At 25.8% G+C, this 17,838-nt stretch overlaps 1 protein-coding gene across 1 annotated transcript in view; it reads right to left on the bottom strand.

Moving 5' to 3' along the window:
• The window catches only part of LOC129612690 (protein kinase 4-like), a 140,749-nt gene that overhangs the window by 87,074 nt on the left and 35,837 nt on the right, over positions 1–17,838 (bottom strand). Inside the window, exon 2 of the mRNA XM_055526445.1 lies at positions 13,367–14,636. Coding sequence (XP_055382420.1) covers positions 13,367–14,536 — 1,170 coding nt within the window. The 5' untranslated portion in view covers positions 14,537–14,636. The remainder of the gene's footprint in view (positions 1–13,366; positions 14,637–17,838) is intronic.

Below are 17,838 nucleotides of genomic sequence, written 5' to 3'. Positions count from 1 at the left end.
ATACAAAAACCAGATCAAGAGAGAAGAGGTAAAACGCACATAGAAGCAAGAAAAAAAAACTAATTTTTATATTACATTTCTTATGGCATAAAATTGGACCACTTGAGTAGCTGGTCAAAAGTAAAAAAAGCATTTATAACTAGAAAAACTTTATCATTAAAACGTTCTTTAATATAATGGTTTTCTTTTTCTTCTCTACATTCTGATGCAATATTAACCAAAAACAACCAATATAGGTATTATATAAAATATCCTTCAAGGATATTATATTATATCAACCATATATCTTCATATGACGATAGTACTTGTATTATAACATAGCCTAGAAGCCTATTTGAATAATCTCATATATCTATAAGTAATTTATGCTATGTGTGTGTGTTTGTGGTTATAGGTTTCTAAAATTATATTATCCTTTTTTTTGTAATGAAAAAATAAAAGGTTGTTAAACTTTATTGAGTACACTACTCTACTCCATTCTACTCTACTCTACATTTATTGGTTTTTTCTTATTGTTTCGATTCAACTGCTTATTCGGTTCCCCTTCTTCTCTTTCTGCTTTCTTACTCTGATGCTATATTGATTACACTGATGGTATTTTCGATTTTCGTTTCAATGATTTTTTTGTTTTTTGATTTTATTCTCTTCTCTTATTTTTATGATTTTGTGGTCCATTTTTTGAATACTAATATTAAAAATACCAAAAAAAAAGTTTAATATAATATTAAGGAAGAAGAGAAAAAGTTGAGTTTTTCAAGGATTTCGGAAAAAAAGAGGAAAAGTTTCTTTTTTGTATATGTATTGTGAACTTATGCTTCAGTTGAACTTATGCATTCAAAAAGTATTCAATAATGAAACTAAAAACAAAAATTAAAGTCTCAATTGCTTTCATTTGCCCTTGCTCCACCTTTACTTCTTATTCAAATACCTCTTCTTATATTAAATTGTATTATTTATTTTGCTATGTTTATTAAAATATTGAAGCAAGATGAAAAAGTTTTTTGCAGAAATAAATGCAAGTATGAGTATTGAGAAATTGACGAGCTATGGAACATCATGTGTTATCGTGAGGGAGGCTGCAACTGTTTTTTAAATCTTAATGTTCTTATGGACATTATTTTTGAACAATTATTAGATAATACTAGTTTCTGACGAATATAAACCCAGACTGAATTTTATATGATTAGCAGTGGAAACCTCTTGCGTATTTCTACATAATAAGACAATGACAATGAAATTTAGACAATGAACCATATAATAAAATGTTTAAATTTTTCTTCGATTGCATATTTTTCAATTTTGCATTTTAAATTCTCCATTCAGGTTTTGAAAATTGCCGACCTTCAGCGATTAGGGTCCGCTACATTTATCATCCAAACATTTCTTAACCAACCTTTTATTTCTACCTTTTGTGAGGTAAATGACAGAATTTAACTTATTTTGCTTCCCATGCAATTTCCAAATTTAAAATGGCTGTTCATGATTACATTTTTCCAAAAGTATAGCAAAATCGCTTTGTATTAAAATTGGCAAACAATATCACAGTACAATATATGGCCGAATATAAAAACTGAAATTTTATAAACTAAACCAATTTAAGAGAAAAACTTTTTCGTTTTTTATTTATGAAAATTTGAATAAAATTCAATTGTTTAATTTACCTATTGAACAATGAGCTTTAATTATCCACAATCCTTTCAATTTTCAAAAAATTACCTTTTTATTTTTAATAATAACTTTAAAGTATTGTGTTCTATTTATTATAAAAAAAAATTTTATAATGAAAAAGGTAACCTTAAAAATTAGGTATTTTTGGTATAGAATGAAAAATACAAAATTTAAAAATCAATCAGGTACAATAAAGAATTTTTTGTTATGAAACACTAAGTGTAGAACATTAGTATATAGCTTTTTATTGTGTTAGCCACAAAAATTTTCTATTGAACATATTGTTTTCTTTTATGTATCTACTACAGTATATGATCAGAGGTATAGAGACCATAGATCCTCATACTTGTGTGTTATGTGGAGATTTTCAAAAAAATTTTGTGGTCAGAATACATAATTTTATTACTTAAAATATTTTTGGATCACAAAAAAACGGAAAAATTTCGTAAATACAATAGAAAATTTTTTGTGAATTTTTTATTCTAACAAAGCAAATTGCATATAATCACAAAATTTGATTAGAATAATAAAGATTTGTAGCATTTATCTTTTAAAATATTGGAAAAAAACCGAAAATATTTCATAATTTTAATAATACTTGAAATGTTTTAATATGATAAGCAGGCTTGTAGATTCGATATTGTGATGTGAGTAAAAATGCAACCGTGTTGTGTGTGCTCTTCATCATATAACTACATTTCGTTAGTAAATTCCATATGAATTATGCAACATATTGTGCATGTTGTACCATTCTTGTAATTTAAAGTTAAAATTATTGAAATTTTAGTTTACCTAAAAAACGTGAATGGATTTTAGGTTCTGAAATTGAGGCAACATTTGAAGTGTATGAATTTCAAATTTTCCTCTTACTTTCCTTATTTTTTTAATTTAACCATATTTTACTTTTTCATTTGTGATTAATGAATTTGATTTAATTTAATAAGATTTTTGCTACACTATTTTTTAAAATTTTAAACATTGTTTTTGTGTTTTAGTTTTTGTCGATGAAAATAACCCATACCGATTTTGAAAACATAATTCGCTCTTATATCATAATATTTATTGCTCAATTCAACAAACGATAAGCAATATCCGATGGCTTATCGTCTGATTAATCAGACAAAAATATTTAATCTTCCAAATTGGTCTCGTTTATTTTTTTATAGAAAAACGTCAGTAATTAGGTTCCTAATTCAAGAAATTTACGCAGTATTGTCATTATTACTTTTTCATAAATAATTTATCTATTTTTTTTTTTTGAAAATTAATGTTTCTTCTCTGTTAATTTTTCTCAAAAGCCCTTAAGTAAAAAGAACAAACATACATAATTCAAATGTTATAAAATAAGTTTTAAAGAAAAGTGTTTGAAATTCGTTGTTTATTTTTTTTTCAAAAAATCACTTAAAAAGATCACCCTAAATTTATAACTCTCATTTTTTTTTGGGAAAAATTCCTGTAACAATTTTATAAACACAAGAAAATTATGAAATTATCTTTTTCCTTGTGTTTAGTAAAAAGTCCTTTTAAATTCCATTAAAATTATCATATTTTTTTAGCTTGAAGGTTTTCAATTATAAATTTGGAAAGCCTCAAAAATCACAATGGAAGGATGAAATGATGGTATTGGTTTTTAAATTGTAGAGTATTGTAAAAATTATATAAGTGTTTTGCTAAATTATTTTTACACGAAAACTCGCAATTTTCTTCTACTTATTCTTCTTCTCAATGATAATGACGAAATGTAAAGCAAAAATAAAATTATTTTTGTCTTTTCAAGTAAAATTATTACAATCGTTCTATATTTCTACATCGAGTCCTTATAATCTACAAAATAACAAACAGAGAACAAAAAAAAAAGAAAATAGAGAAAATTAATGAATAAAGTGCCCTCAAGTTATAATTTCATAATTATAATGAATAAAAATTATTTTATAAATTTTAGAGTGCTATTTATAAATTATAATTAAAGAAATGGTTGCGATAACTTTGTTATTTCAATTTGAAAATTGTTATTTTTTTAATAATATTGAATGACAGTTAAGTAGAACATTTTAAAAATAATTTGATGGAGAATGGGTTAAAAAAAACAAAAAAATATAAAATCAAATTAAATAATGTTTTTAATGAGTTGTAAAACTTGAAAATTTTTCAATCACATCTCAGTTATTTATTACAATTATTTAATTTTACTGTAATTGTAGGTCGCAAAGAAGAAGTTATATTCAGATCCAATATTCAAAAAATTGTAGCATAAAGTATTATGTAGGGTATTTCTTTTCTTAAAGCACTGTAAGGTATCAACTAAAACATTCGAAGTATAGCGACAATGTTCACAGCTCAATAGATTCCAAGAAAAGATACCTGCGGGAAGAGTTGGTTCTTCATTTTTTTTGTAATATTGAGTATATCCTTATTTCTGTGCTGGAATAGGGCTCCCAGGGTTTTATCGTGGATATTTATTTCACATAGGAACTTCTACACTTTCGCTTTAAATATTTTTAATTTTATACTTTAAAATGTTAGTTTTTCAAGTGAAATTAAAGTCTGTATAATTAAGCTGGTCTCCAAGTTTGTAAATCAATTGTAATTTTCGGTTGTAAGTTTCGCTGAAGTTTTTATATTTTTGATCGATGCGTTTGAAAAATTTGCCTTGAAATCACATACTTTTTTAATTTCAATCTAAAACAATAATAGACAAGGTTGATTTCAAAAATGTTTCGGATTTATTGCATTAATGTTAAGTGGAACTTATAAGTAACTAACATATTTGTCTACGTGTATCACAACAATAAATAATGATAATAGATTTACAAACCATAATATGAAATTCTTATTTATGACACTGTTTAAATCTTAATTTGTTCTTTAAAAAATTGTTGGTTATTATCTCCACTTTAAACTAACACGTTCATATTTTCTCAATAAAATCGACTATATTTATAAAAAGAAAAAATATTTTACAATTTATTCTATTTTCCTTAAGGCAATTCATGAATCTAAAATATAATAGACTTTTAAAAAAATTTCTAGAGAATATTAATATTCTCTTTATGTTGCTAAAACAACTAATTTATCTTACTTTGTATAACATATTTATATCAATATCAAAATGTACAAAGGCTTAATAAATGTAAATTGTAACACACTCTTATAATAAAATTTGTATTGTTCACAAAGTATACTTAAAAGCATTACTATTACGGGGTAAAGGTTTTCAGTTGAACTAAAACATGAGCATTATATGTTAGTTAGTCAGTCTTTATAGAAATCAATCTTAATTTCAAAGACTATTAAAAAGAGTTAGAAAATCAAAATTTTACTGCAGACTTTAAAAAATGTTAAACAAATTATGCTAGATTTTTTTATATAATATTTTTAATATAATTTTTCTATCATTTATTCCTGAAAAAACGTTGCCATAGCACTGAAAATACAAGACAAAATAAAATTTTTTGAGGTAGGTTGATTTGAAGTAGCCTAAATATGCATCCTGAAAGATTCGTACCTAGGTGAGTAAGACCCGTTGTGGTGTCGCCGTATATCTCTCTATCCGCCCTCTTCATTTTTCGATTAAGGTTTGTGGTACTTACATTCACCAAGTCTATAGCTTGGTCACCGTTTCATCCTCCTGTTTGTCACGATAGTCTCGGCAAAAATCGTTTGCGAGAAGATCAACCCTTTTAACATGTTCGTCGACTATAAAACCTCTATTACAGCACCGATATCTTCCTTCCGGAGAGCCTAGTTCACAAATTCCGTTCCACGTTATATGTTGCACCATTTACCCGCCTGAAATTAGTTCACTTTATTACTTCCTACATATATAATATACCCTTACATACACAAAATGTTTATTGAATAACAAAAAAATCAAGGAAATTTTGTTTAAATCAAGGAAAATCTCCTGAGATTTGAAAAAAATTATCTTGTAGCGATTCTCATAATAATTTTCGGTAAATTAAAGAAGTGAAAAATGAAAAAATCAAAACCTAACAGGGACCAAAATAAAAAGAAAACTGTTTAACCGAAATAAAATATTGTAGAGTTATGAAAGTTCTGGAACATTGAAACTTTGTCAAAACAATATGGAAACATTAAATTATTCTGTTTATTCTTATTATTCCTGTACTCGTTATTGTTATTACCATAATTTTTTGTTTTGTTTGGTTGATTGTGCATATAGTTATAATAAAAAGTAAGCAGAATAAATTTTAAATTAAGAATAAAGAAAAACTCTTTAAATGAAGACTCTTCATGTTTTTATTGTCTTATATTTCTTTTTTCTCTCTTTTATTTAATTTTTACAATAGAAACTTAGTGAATGGAAGCGCGTCGCATTGTCGTATAAAAGTTTGTTCTGTATTTTTTTGTTAATTTTTTAAATATTACAGTATTTTCCTGGTAATTTTGTAATTTTTATAATATTAGTTAGTTCAGTAAATCATGGGATATTAATTGTTATATTTTCTTATTGAGATATTCGAAGGTGATAAAACAATGACTATTTCTGTGGATCGGAGACTATAACTGTGATAACACTTCGGTGAACTAACCAAATTATATTCTAAATAAGTTCCGCTATTGTGGTGTATGGTTCACTTTCGACTTTGAAATTATAAATGCTCCAACTAATACATACATACATGGATCTTCAAATTTCAGACTGACTTATCGTGTATTTACATACTGAAATTAAGTTATTTATACCTATTATGAATCGAAAAATATTTACAACACACTTTTACTATTAAAAAACTCTTAACAATAAGAAGGTTTTCCAAAACATGCAATGACATAAAAAATTAAGGAATATTGGTTAGAATTCACATTTGCAGTACAAAGTTTCAAATGTTCATATTGAAACAAAACCCATAACATGGGGGATGGCAAAAAAAAAAAAACAAGAAAAACCAGAAAATATTAAAGTGATTTCCACTTGACAAAGTCCTTTCATTCTACTTGTTTTTTTGGGGATGTCTTTTTTTTTATTGTGTGCAATAAAAAGAGGGCATAAGCAAAAATACATTTACCTAAAAATTACAGGAGGGTGGAATTTAGTAAATAGTACAGCTAAAAGTAAACAAATATTGATAGAACAAGAAGAAGACGGTTTGAAAGGGGAAACACTGATGAGCTTATAAGGAATGCAAGAGAGAAAAAAGAAAATTCTTCATAAACAAAATACTGTTCCTTTAATGTCATCAGAGTTATTAAATTGTGCAGGTTGATATTTTTTTTTTTCGAAACAGGGGATACTTTTTTGAAATCAACATTTTTTGGTTACAAGAAAAAAAGGAGAACCAAAAATTAAATTCCAAATGTACATTGAGTACTAACGGTATATTATTTCAGAAATGTTTCTTATATTTGTCATTTGAAAGAAGAGTAGCCTTTCATTTATTCTTGCTTCAATAAGAACTTTCAGCTCTCATAGAATTCCGTTTCAATTTTTTACACTAATTTTAAAGTTCTGTTTGCTATAACTTTTCCCTTTGCACAAAACTGCTTTTACTTTTTATTTCATCTTATAAATTTTATAATAATGGTAAAATTAAACCGCTTGGTTAGATATAATAAAATTATATTATATTGTTACGCTTTATTTCATGGTTTACACAGAGGTTTTTATTTTTTAGACATTGTTGAAAAAGGCAAAAAATAAATATTACCTTTTTTTATTGTCTATTTTATTCTATAAAGAAAAACGTATTTCTAGAACATGAAAATTGTGATGAATAACTTACCCTTCTCAAAATTGTATAGCAAGAAGTATTTCACTATAGTATTAGATATTAAGGCATTTATTATATATTTGCGAAAAGGCATTTCAAGTTATAGCTTATAGATATAAAACAAAAAATTGAGATATCTGACCAGTATGTTTCACATTCTTTGACAATAAACATTTAATATTATTAATATTTTTGTGTTGGCAGCGAGACAATAATAGTGTCTGTTTTTCCTGAGTGTATTTGATATAAATAACATGAGCACGAATTTTAATTTTGAAATCAACAAGAGGCTTGTGTAGCTTGTAGATTAACGTAATTAAAATTAAGGTGCATAAATACTAGTTGTGCTAGTGAAGGCTTCATGATTTCCTAATATTAATTTAAATAAAACTAATTTTTTTAAAAATTCTTTGTAAATATTTTTTTATTCATTTTCGTAGAAATTGGTGAATGCAGCAGTTAACCTAAGGTTCCTAATGCTTGGAACGTAGCGGAAGGTATTATGATAAAAAAATGAGGTAAACCTTTAAATGAAGCAAAGTCATATAGACTAATAATTTGCCAGAATTGGGAAATGTGACTGATACGACAACCTTGGCAGTAGAACCTAAAGTTGAAAAAATTATAAGAAGCAAGTAGTGATATAAGTAAATGGACAAATAAATAGAAAGTAAACTAAATGAATGCATATCTGTGCATATTAATTTCACAAACAAATCATCAACGATCCGGCACCATTAAATTTGACTAATGGTGGAGCATCAATCCATAGTGAGACACCTACTTATGACTTTAGATATCAAGCTTAGATGCAAAGAATATGTCAAAAAGAGACATGAGAACATTGAGGATCTCGACTTACAGAGCATAGGGTTAGAACAGAAATATTCAAACGAACGAGACTTCTCACGGAATATAGACACATAATAAAACAAAATTAATAGTTAGTCAGCTTAACTAGTTTTAAGAAATTATAACCAGACCAGGTGCGTTTTAGGTTGAGTTAAGGTCACCCACTATTGATAGGTTTTACGATGTCTTGAGTTCACTTATCTCTACCTGCTGATGATTTTTAACAACTGTATTGAAAAGAAAAACTATTTTCTTATTTTATACAATTTTTTTTTTCATGGAATAAACGCCATGTCAAATACTATCATTACAAATTATTTTTGACAAAATATCATTTTAAATAGAAATGTTATTCATTTTCAATGTTGCTCAGGGTTTATCCCATAAAATTACAATCGATTTAATTTTACATAAAATAGGAAAACAAAAGTCCTATATTTTTAAACTATATTAAAATGGTATTAATTTAAACTTCTATAACCATATTCTTATTTTACCCTAATTTGATTAAGATTAAAAAATAAAAACAAATTATCTAGGTTAACCATAAATTTGAAATTACATTATTTTTTTTTCAACTTCTGATCTCACTTATTGATAAACAACCATAACTATTTTTGAAACTCTACTATAAATACCAATTTGTTATATAAAAAAAAACTTAATTTAAATTACTTTCTACTCAATTCATATTTAATTTTTTGTTATAAATATATCTAATATTATATATATAATATTATAATGTGGCAAATAATATATTTTTCGAAACATCATATACTTTAAGGATAATTAGGATTCATGTCGCATGTAATATTTCTTGTAAACATACTACATGTTGTATATAAATAAATAAATATAGTAGCCTTGTACGTGAGATCTTCTACAAATCATTCACTAAAATATTTTTCTGATATAAAAACAAAAACCGACACAATGTATAACACTTAGAAAATGACAGACCAAAAAAAAACCAGAAAATTTTAATCAAAAACCACCTACCTTCATATACCATGGGTACGTACATTGATCAAATTATAATGTAGTAGGAGAACCCAATTTTCTTGTTTGAAAAATCTCACTTATTGTTGAATAGATGAGTTTTAAACAAAATACAAGCAAAAATTAATAATAATGTTGTTATATTTTAAGATGCACATACATCCATATTTATATGAGCACAATCAATTTTAATGAGGTTATATAGGGGAAAAAAATTTATACCTTTTTTCCTTTTTCTTTTCAATTCTCTGCTCATATAATATAATTTTTCACATTTCATCTTATAGATTTTTGGTAACATAGAAATTTCCAAAAATTGGTTCATTTTCTTGTTTGCTATTATTTTGTTGATTAAGAATTTTAGCAATCTTATGAACCATAAATAGAAGAAAAAAAAAAACAAGAGCTACAACAATAACAAATATAAAAATTGGGACTCTCTCTGTATCCAATTACATAATGAATAACAGTGAAATAATGATCAATTTTTGTCATTTTAAATTCCTTTCAAAAAAACCTTTATGATATCCTTTTTTTTTTAGAAATAGATAAAAAAAATCCAATAAATTAAAATAATTGTGAGGCCCTTTAGGTTTTAAAGGGAAAAAATCCAACTAACAAGAGTATACACTATAATGTTGAGAGAAAAGATCACTTCCGTTACATATTTTCGCACCTTTATCTCTACCCTAACATTCTAGAAGATTGTTTGATATTTGAGTTAGTAAAAGTTTTTACAAATTTTCTTCACTACAGGTCTATTTTATACAATAGTAAAAGGTAGATTGGAAAACTTTTTTAAAATAATTTTTTTTTTCTTTTTTTGAATTAAGATTAAAATATAAATCTTAATAGGAAAAATAAAGTTATTATCCTTAATTTTTTTTCTTGAATTCATACAAAATGTTTCGGTAAAGTGAAATTATTTTGTTATATAAGTATAACACTTTATTTGAATATTCGTGAAATGTAAGAAAATTAAATTTTTTGAGGCTTACCTTAACACAGCGTATATAAAAGAATGAAAAGAAAATTCAAGAGAATTGAGGGTACTAACATGTGGGTGAGTTCTTCAAATTATTTATTGATCTTTCAAAATAATTTTAAATTAGAGTAAAACCAAAAGATTAGAGTAAAAGAAGAAAAGTTTGCGACGAGGTGGATCTAATTCCAAAGATTTTATAGAATAACATACCATAAAAAAATAATTTTATTTAGTAAATTTCTATAATTTTTGTTATACTAAATTCAGTTAATGAACATTTGTGCGAATTTTTTGAAAACTTCGATGATAATCTATAAATTTTGAGATATTCAGTCTAAATTATATTTTAGTATCTTAGTTTAGTATATTACAGCTATTACACTTTATGATGATGAAATGAAGCTATGTGCTTTTTCATAAAAAAACCCACTTAATTTCAAATATTACTCATAATTGTTTTAAAATAAAGAAGCAGATTAAAAAAAATAGATAATTTTCAGGATATTAAAAATGGAACACCCTATAACAAATTTATTGTACACCTATACTTTAGCAACTTTTTAAGTTTTGTATTATAATATAAAATTTAACTTATATAAAAAAATGTAGAATAACGACAACAAAAAAATTTATTCTATATTTAGTATTAATTTTTGTTGTTTTCTTTTATTTATTTATTTTTATATTTTTCGTATACTAATATAATAATGTAGTAGTTTGTGTCTTGTGTTTTTTTTTTCAATGAATACTCAACAGGAGTCATAGTAATCCTGTCCTGCATTTTAATGATTTTCAATAAAATATGTATACATGTTTATGTAATTGTGTATATATACAATATTTTGTTGTTATTCTATTATTTTTATATATTTTTTTTTTTGAATAGTGTATATGGGATTTTCCGGTATTTGTCATCACTCTAATACAGAATATAATATTCAATTCGTACAAAAATAATAACGTACAACACTATATACAAATAAGTGGAAACATAATATATATATATATATATCAACTTACTATAATTTAGTTAAAATTATTCAAGAATAAAGGTTCAGGCCAATAGTTTGTAAAGTAGCAGTTTTCGTTGAACAAGTGAAAATACTTTTATATACCAAAATATTTTAAATGATTGCATATATTCAGGATGAGACAAATTGGAAGGTACTTTAAATATTAATCGAATTCTGGGGTTAATTGCATGCATTGAGATAACTATATTTTTTGATAGCATGGTATTTACCGTCAGATTTCTACCATTATAGAAATTTGCTCTTATTTGCTCAAATAAAATTTTGGAGTTTCGGAAGTATAAGGTGCCGAAAATTCAAACTTTACTATTTTAGATTTATGGCGATAAATTGTTTTCCACGGAGGTGGAAAGAAATTTTCTTTTAACGAAATAAAGTATACACCAGTGTCTAAAGACTGCTAAAATTTCAGACCCCTATTTCAGAAAACTTCGTACGGTCGGACGGACGCAAGGACAGGGTGAAACTAATAAGCACATTTTTTTTTAAATTTTTTTTGGAAAAGTGCTAAAAACGGAAATCTAAATGAGAAAAACATAAAATTTTCAAGTGTTTACAGAATTTTAGATGGATACGATAATGATATTGATGGTGAATATATTGTCCTTTTTCGACATGTTATGGTAAATATTCAATTTTTTTGCCTTTTTTTCTTGATTATGTATGTATCTCGTAATTCTTATGTTATCTTTTATGTATGATAATTCTTTTCTATATACAATTTACATAGAACTTTTCATAATATTATGTATATCTATAACAATATACACATGGAATTTATCAGGTCCTGATGATGTCCTTTGAGTATAGATATTCATTTTTCTAAAGATTTTTTTTAAGTTTCTTGTTTATTTTTTGCCTTTTTTATTTTGTATAAGGAAATAAGGTAGTACGTGCCATTTATTTATTTATATATTTATAATATTATATAAATGGATTTTGTATAATACATAATATAACAAAAAAAAAATAATTTTTGTTTCTAGGACAAGAAGTCCTTCTATAAAAGTCCCTTAAGAGATTTTTCTACTTATATTGTCATTGACTTTTATAAAGACGTCGAAATAATATACAAACAATACAATAATAATATCCTAACGTAATAATGCTCCACATAATGCTAAGCTTTACTTAATATTAAATTAAGAAATGTATGTGTATGTGGGTTGTCAATAATGAAATCCTATATACTTTATCTGTAACAATTTCTTGTTCGTAATATAGTCTAATACATTACACATATGCATATGTATTATCTTATATTTTGTTAAAATTGTGGCTATATTTTTGTTTTAATATATGTATTAAAGGATATCTTAAAATGCATCTCCAATATTATAATATATTTTTTTAATTTTGTGTATACATATAAGAAACTATTATTCTAACAAAATATCTAAAAACGTAGAAACTTTTTTATTTGTAGATATACATATACCTAGTACAGCTGTAAGGTGTAAAGCAATGCTCTTTTCTTGGGATTTAAATTTCTAAAGAAGAAATCAGGAAATATAAGAATCAATATACATTTTACAATATTGTATTTTTGTTGAAAAGTTTAAAGTTTTGAGAACTTTCTAAAATAATCTGGAATAATAGAAGAAAAATGGAGTAAAATTGAGAAATAGAAAATCGTATTGTACGAAATAAATTTTTAGATTTTCATTTTTTGAAAATGGAAACGAAATACGAGACAAAAAGTAATGCATATTCAACAAAATTGAAAAGAAATGTGCTTGTTAGTTTCACTTCATCACGGTACCCGCCTAAAAATCTGCTTTATTAAGAAAGCTTTATTAAGAAAGAAACAGTAAAATGTGCTTCTTTGCACACCATAAATCGGGATCCGAGAAATCAGTGGGTCTTTCTAAAATGTTAATTTTATAACCATATTTTATAGTGTGCAATATTTTTATTAAATAATTGGTACTTTGAACGTTACTCTTAAGATTTATTATATCAACGTATAATGTAGTGTTCTAATAAGAAAAATGTTACAAAACTTTTCGAGCAAATAGTTTATTAAACAAATTATTTAGCAGTCTAATGAGTCAGTATGATACTATACAATAGTAAATTATATTAGAATATAAACTTACCCTCTTGTTGTCCCTGAATTTCAACCAACCCGACACAATAGTCTGATCTGGTTGAGGTTGTTCAACAATTTCATCAGATGATATATTTTCAATTTGATTTTGATGTGTTGCATCATCATTTGATAATGGATTTGGACTAGTTGAACCACGTAAATTACGTATTGGTGATGCAAAGGTTCCTGGTTCACCAATAATACTTTTAGCTGGGCTAGCACAAAATATTTGTGTCCCGGTATTATTTACCGGATTTTCTTTATTATGTATACGTTGTTGTTGATGTATTGGTGAACTAAATACACCCGGTTCACCAATACAACTTTTTGCTGGTGATGATGTAAAGAAAAAATCTTTTCTTTTAACTTTTGGTGTTGTACTATTTGAACCGGGATAGTTTCCACTTAAATTTTGTTGTTGTAATTGTTGTGAATGTATTGAACAATTATTTATATTACTATTGTTACTAGAATGTCGATTACAATTTGTACAATCAGATTCAACACGACGTCTTGGACCATCTTGAACATCATTTTGATATAATTGATGATGAATGTGATGCTGTTGTTGTGATTGTTGATGATTTTCTGGTGATTTTAATATTAAATGACGATTTAAATTTTGTGATGAATTTAATGTATTACAGGATGAACAATTACTATTATTTAAATTATTTGTTGTAGATTGCGTTGTTGCTGTTATTGTAGTTGATGATGTTACCAGTCTTGATATATTTTGATTAACAATTGCTGTTGCTTTACGTATTAATTGTGGTGATGGTTCAACAGAGCTACTACAATCATCTGAATCATTTGGATAATGTGAACGTCTACCACATAATGGTGATGGTTTATCTCGTATACAACCTTCTAATTTATCAAGTCTTCTATGCGGTAATGGGGAATTATGTGCACTATGACTACCAGTTTTAAATATAAGATTATTATGTTGAAAATGATGATGTAGTTGATATTGTAATTGCTCTTGTTGTATAATACCATGATGATGTTTACGTCCAATATTTGGTGTATTTTTACATGATTCAGATGTATTTGCAATCGGATTTGTTATTATATTAATTTTATGTTGCCTTTGTTGTAGTTGTTGCGGATTTGATTGTTGCTGTTGTTGTTCTTGACAACGTGGTTGTTCACTTATCGGTAAAGGATCGGACATTATGTTGTTAAAAATTATAATATTGTTAAATAATAATAATTGTTAAATGATTCGTTGAATAAATGTTGATGAATATCTGATAATTTCTTCAATGAAATTTCTGAAAATATAAAGAAAATATTTTTAAAGTATTAATATTTATAAAATAATTTAATTGAATATAATTAAATTAAAAAAAAATTCAAATTTAAGCTGTAAATAATTTAATTATAATAATGATAATGAGATCTACAAGTATAATTTTGTATTTTAAAACTTTTTGAATAAAGTCTTCAACAAATCGATTTCAATAGACTCATTCTAGTTTACTAGTTTTCTTCATTGTATTACGATGAATTTGTTAATTATATGAACAAATGTAATTATGTACGCATATTAATTTTAATTTACTTTAAAGGATTTATCTGTATTGTAAATCGGTTATTATTCCACTTTAAAAAGTCTCAACATTTGGACAGACTTCTGTGAGTTTATGAAATCGCTTTTTTTTTAAAAGTCGAAGCGACAGTATAGTTTCTGAGTGGAAACGAAATGTTATTTTTTCTCTATATTTGCTTTATGAATTTTAGTAATTCTTGTAAAAAGCTCTTAAAGAAAAATTTTCTTTTTCTACAATTTTCAAAATAAATTTAAATTCAGTCCATTTTCTAAAAAAAATAACAAAAATGAATCTTACTTTAAATTTATCAGAAATTCTACCTTATCAGAATGAGAAATTAGAGGCCATATAGTTGGTATATGTATACAGACACCAACAATATATGCAAAAAAAGCAAAAAGAAAACAATCTAACATGCTCTCACATATTGAAAGTAATATTTCAACAAATTCTTCATCATTCTTTATATATTATTATCCTTTCACAGTCAGTACTTAGTCTGTCTTTAGTAAGAAACAGCCTGATTTTACTTTTCATTTACTCGTCCTTTACAGCAAAACTTCTTGTTGTTTTTTTTCTGTAGAAATTGTGAAAAATAATATTTTTAAATTTTTCATTCTGTCTAGAATCTAAATTTTTTATGTGCATATGTACATACATACATATATAAAGCATTGTTTCAGAGTAAGTTTAAAAATTTCATCAACATAAGAGAAGCAACAAGAGTAAAAATGCAAAGGAAAAAAAATTATATAGCAAGAAAGTCTTTTTTTGTTTTTTTGACTCTAATATTAGAAAAATAAAAACTAAAATGAAAAATTGCAAGAAAACAACAAAAATAATATACAAACGTCTAAAAGGATAACAGCAACAGCAAAAAGAAAATCGATTTACTATTCGTTCTTCCTTACGTTCAAAGAACTTTAATGAAGATATATATCCTTAAATGAGGTAAATAATATTAAACAGAAAGGAAATGAAGGCATTGTAATCTTATATATATACGCAGTCACATTATATGCATAAATATGTGTTTGTATGTACATAAAAAGGAACGCACTATAAAGAATAAAAGCAATTTTTTATGTTAACCCTATGCACAAAAAAATAAATAATTTCTTGAAACAAAGTAAACACTGCGTGATCCCGAGACAGTGAGTCTTTATAGAAATACACTGGTACTCCTTGTTGTAATACGCTAAATTCACCTAGAATTGTCATCGAAGTCACTTTCATTTCGTTACAGGTTCTGCAAGTACTTTCGCTTTTCAACCCCAATCCCCTAATATAAGTTCTAAGCCAGCAGTATCTCGCATTCTCACGTAATTCCTACCATTACCTGTTTTTATTTTGCTATACCGTTTCTGGTCATATATAATCATTTATAGCAGGAAAAAATTTTATTTATTCCGGCACACACAATTATTATAAAGCACACACAGAAAACAATGACTGCTTTATGGTTTAAAGTCTTCAACTATTTTGCAAATGCTCCTTCTCATCGTGCTAGTCTTTTCCAATTTTATAAATTTTTTCTAAGTTCTTCTATATTATTATACATTTTTGGTTTGTTTTTAATTTTTTGTCTTAGAAAGATTAGAAAAAAAATAGTTTATCTTTTAAAAACACTAATTTAATGAAATATAAATAAGTAATGTTATTACAATAGTTCACATACATATAAATATCCATACAAATCCAATTAGTTAGGTTAAACTTGCATACATATACAAATATTTATCCATATAGAATAGTATAAGCGAACGTTCATCTTGAACACAAGCGTAAATCTAAATAATAAAGAATCAATTTTATTAACATCAGATGCAATTAAAGGATTCATTGGATTAAAATTTATTAATATTAATGTAGTTACACGATGTATACATACACTCGTTTACACTTAAATTACATACCTACGTATATGTGGAAACTTTTTGTTTTAAATTTTTATAGGGGTACAAAGCAGACATTGAAAATATACAAGGACTTTTAAGGTTAATCTAAAATGAGAGATGTAGAAGAACCGGATGGTGGAGGAAGAGGGATAGGGAGAAGTGGGTGTCAAATGAAATAGAGTATAAAATAAAATTTGGCTGTACTCGTACCTATTTAGTCTATACTCAATACTTTCATTATATTCTTAGGCAAGTTAAATTCTCATTAGTAAGTTTAGTAATGACCCTCCATGAAAATGGTACCAAAATCACTGTTTATTGTGGTTACTCTTATTTCAATAGCCTTGCTTTAATACTTTCTTCTTTTATGGTTATGTTTTGCTTGTTCTACCGGTATATAAAACACGTCAAATAGCCAATTCCCTATTCCAGTTCCCCCCTTCTCATTTTCGGCATCTTTCTTTAATGTATTTTTTATTTTACCTTTAATCAAATTAAATGAAAATTCAAACCCATAAGGCATGATTTTAATGAAAGGAGGTTTTTTTTTTTGTTTAAGTATGTATATACGAGTATAACAAAAGGTCCGATATACAGTCGAATAAATGCCTTTTCTTTTTGTTTATTATATTTTTTTTCGGAAGGTCATTAAATTTTGTTCATACTTTTATTTTATTTTTATTTTCTCTCATAGCCGTTATAGAAATTTATTTTTTCCATTTATGAATATTGACGTCAGGCAGGGCTATATATACTTATGTAGTCTACATCTAAATGCGACGTTATACCCCTAATCTTATTTCTGGAAAACAGTAATAATAGCTTTAAGGAGCCTAATGAGTTTTCATCTTCATCAATATTATAACTTACACTCAGACTTTTCTTTTTTTTATTATTATTATGTTAAAAACGTAAAATATAATAAAAAAATGAAAATTAAATCTATGCATGTGTATAGATTTTGATATCCACAAATAACCTATAAAGGAATCGAAACATTTGTGCTTGGGGCGAGAGGCGGAAGG

This window comes from Condylostylus longicornis, unplaced genomic scaffold, assembly GCF_029603195.1.
Source record: "Condylostylus longicornis isolate FDR11 unplaced genomic scaffold, ASM2960319v2 ptg000076l, whole genome shotgun sequence".
NCBI lineage: Eukaryota > Metazoa > Arthropoda > Insecta > Diptera > Dolichopodidae > Condylostylus > Condylostylus longicornis.
This window is presented reverse-complemented; position numbering and strand designations above follow the sequence as displayed.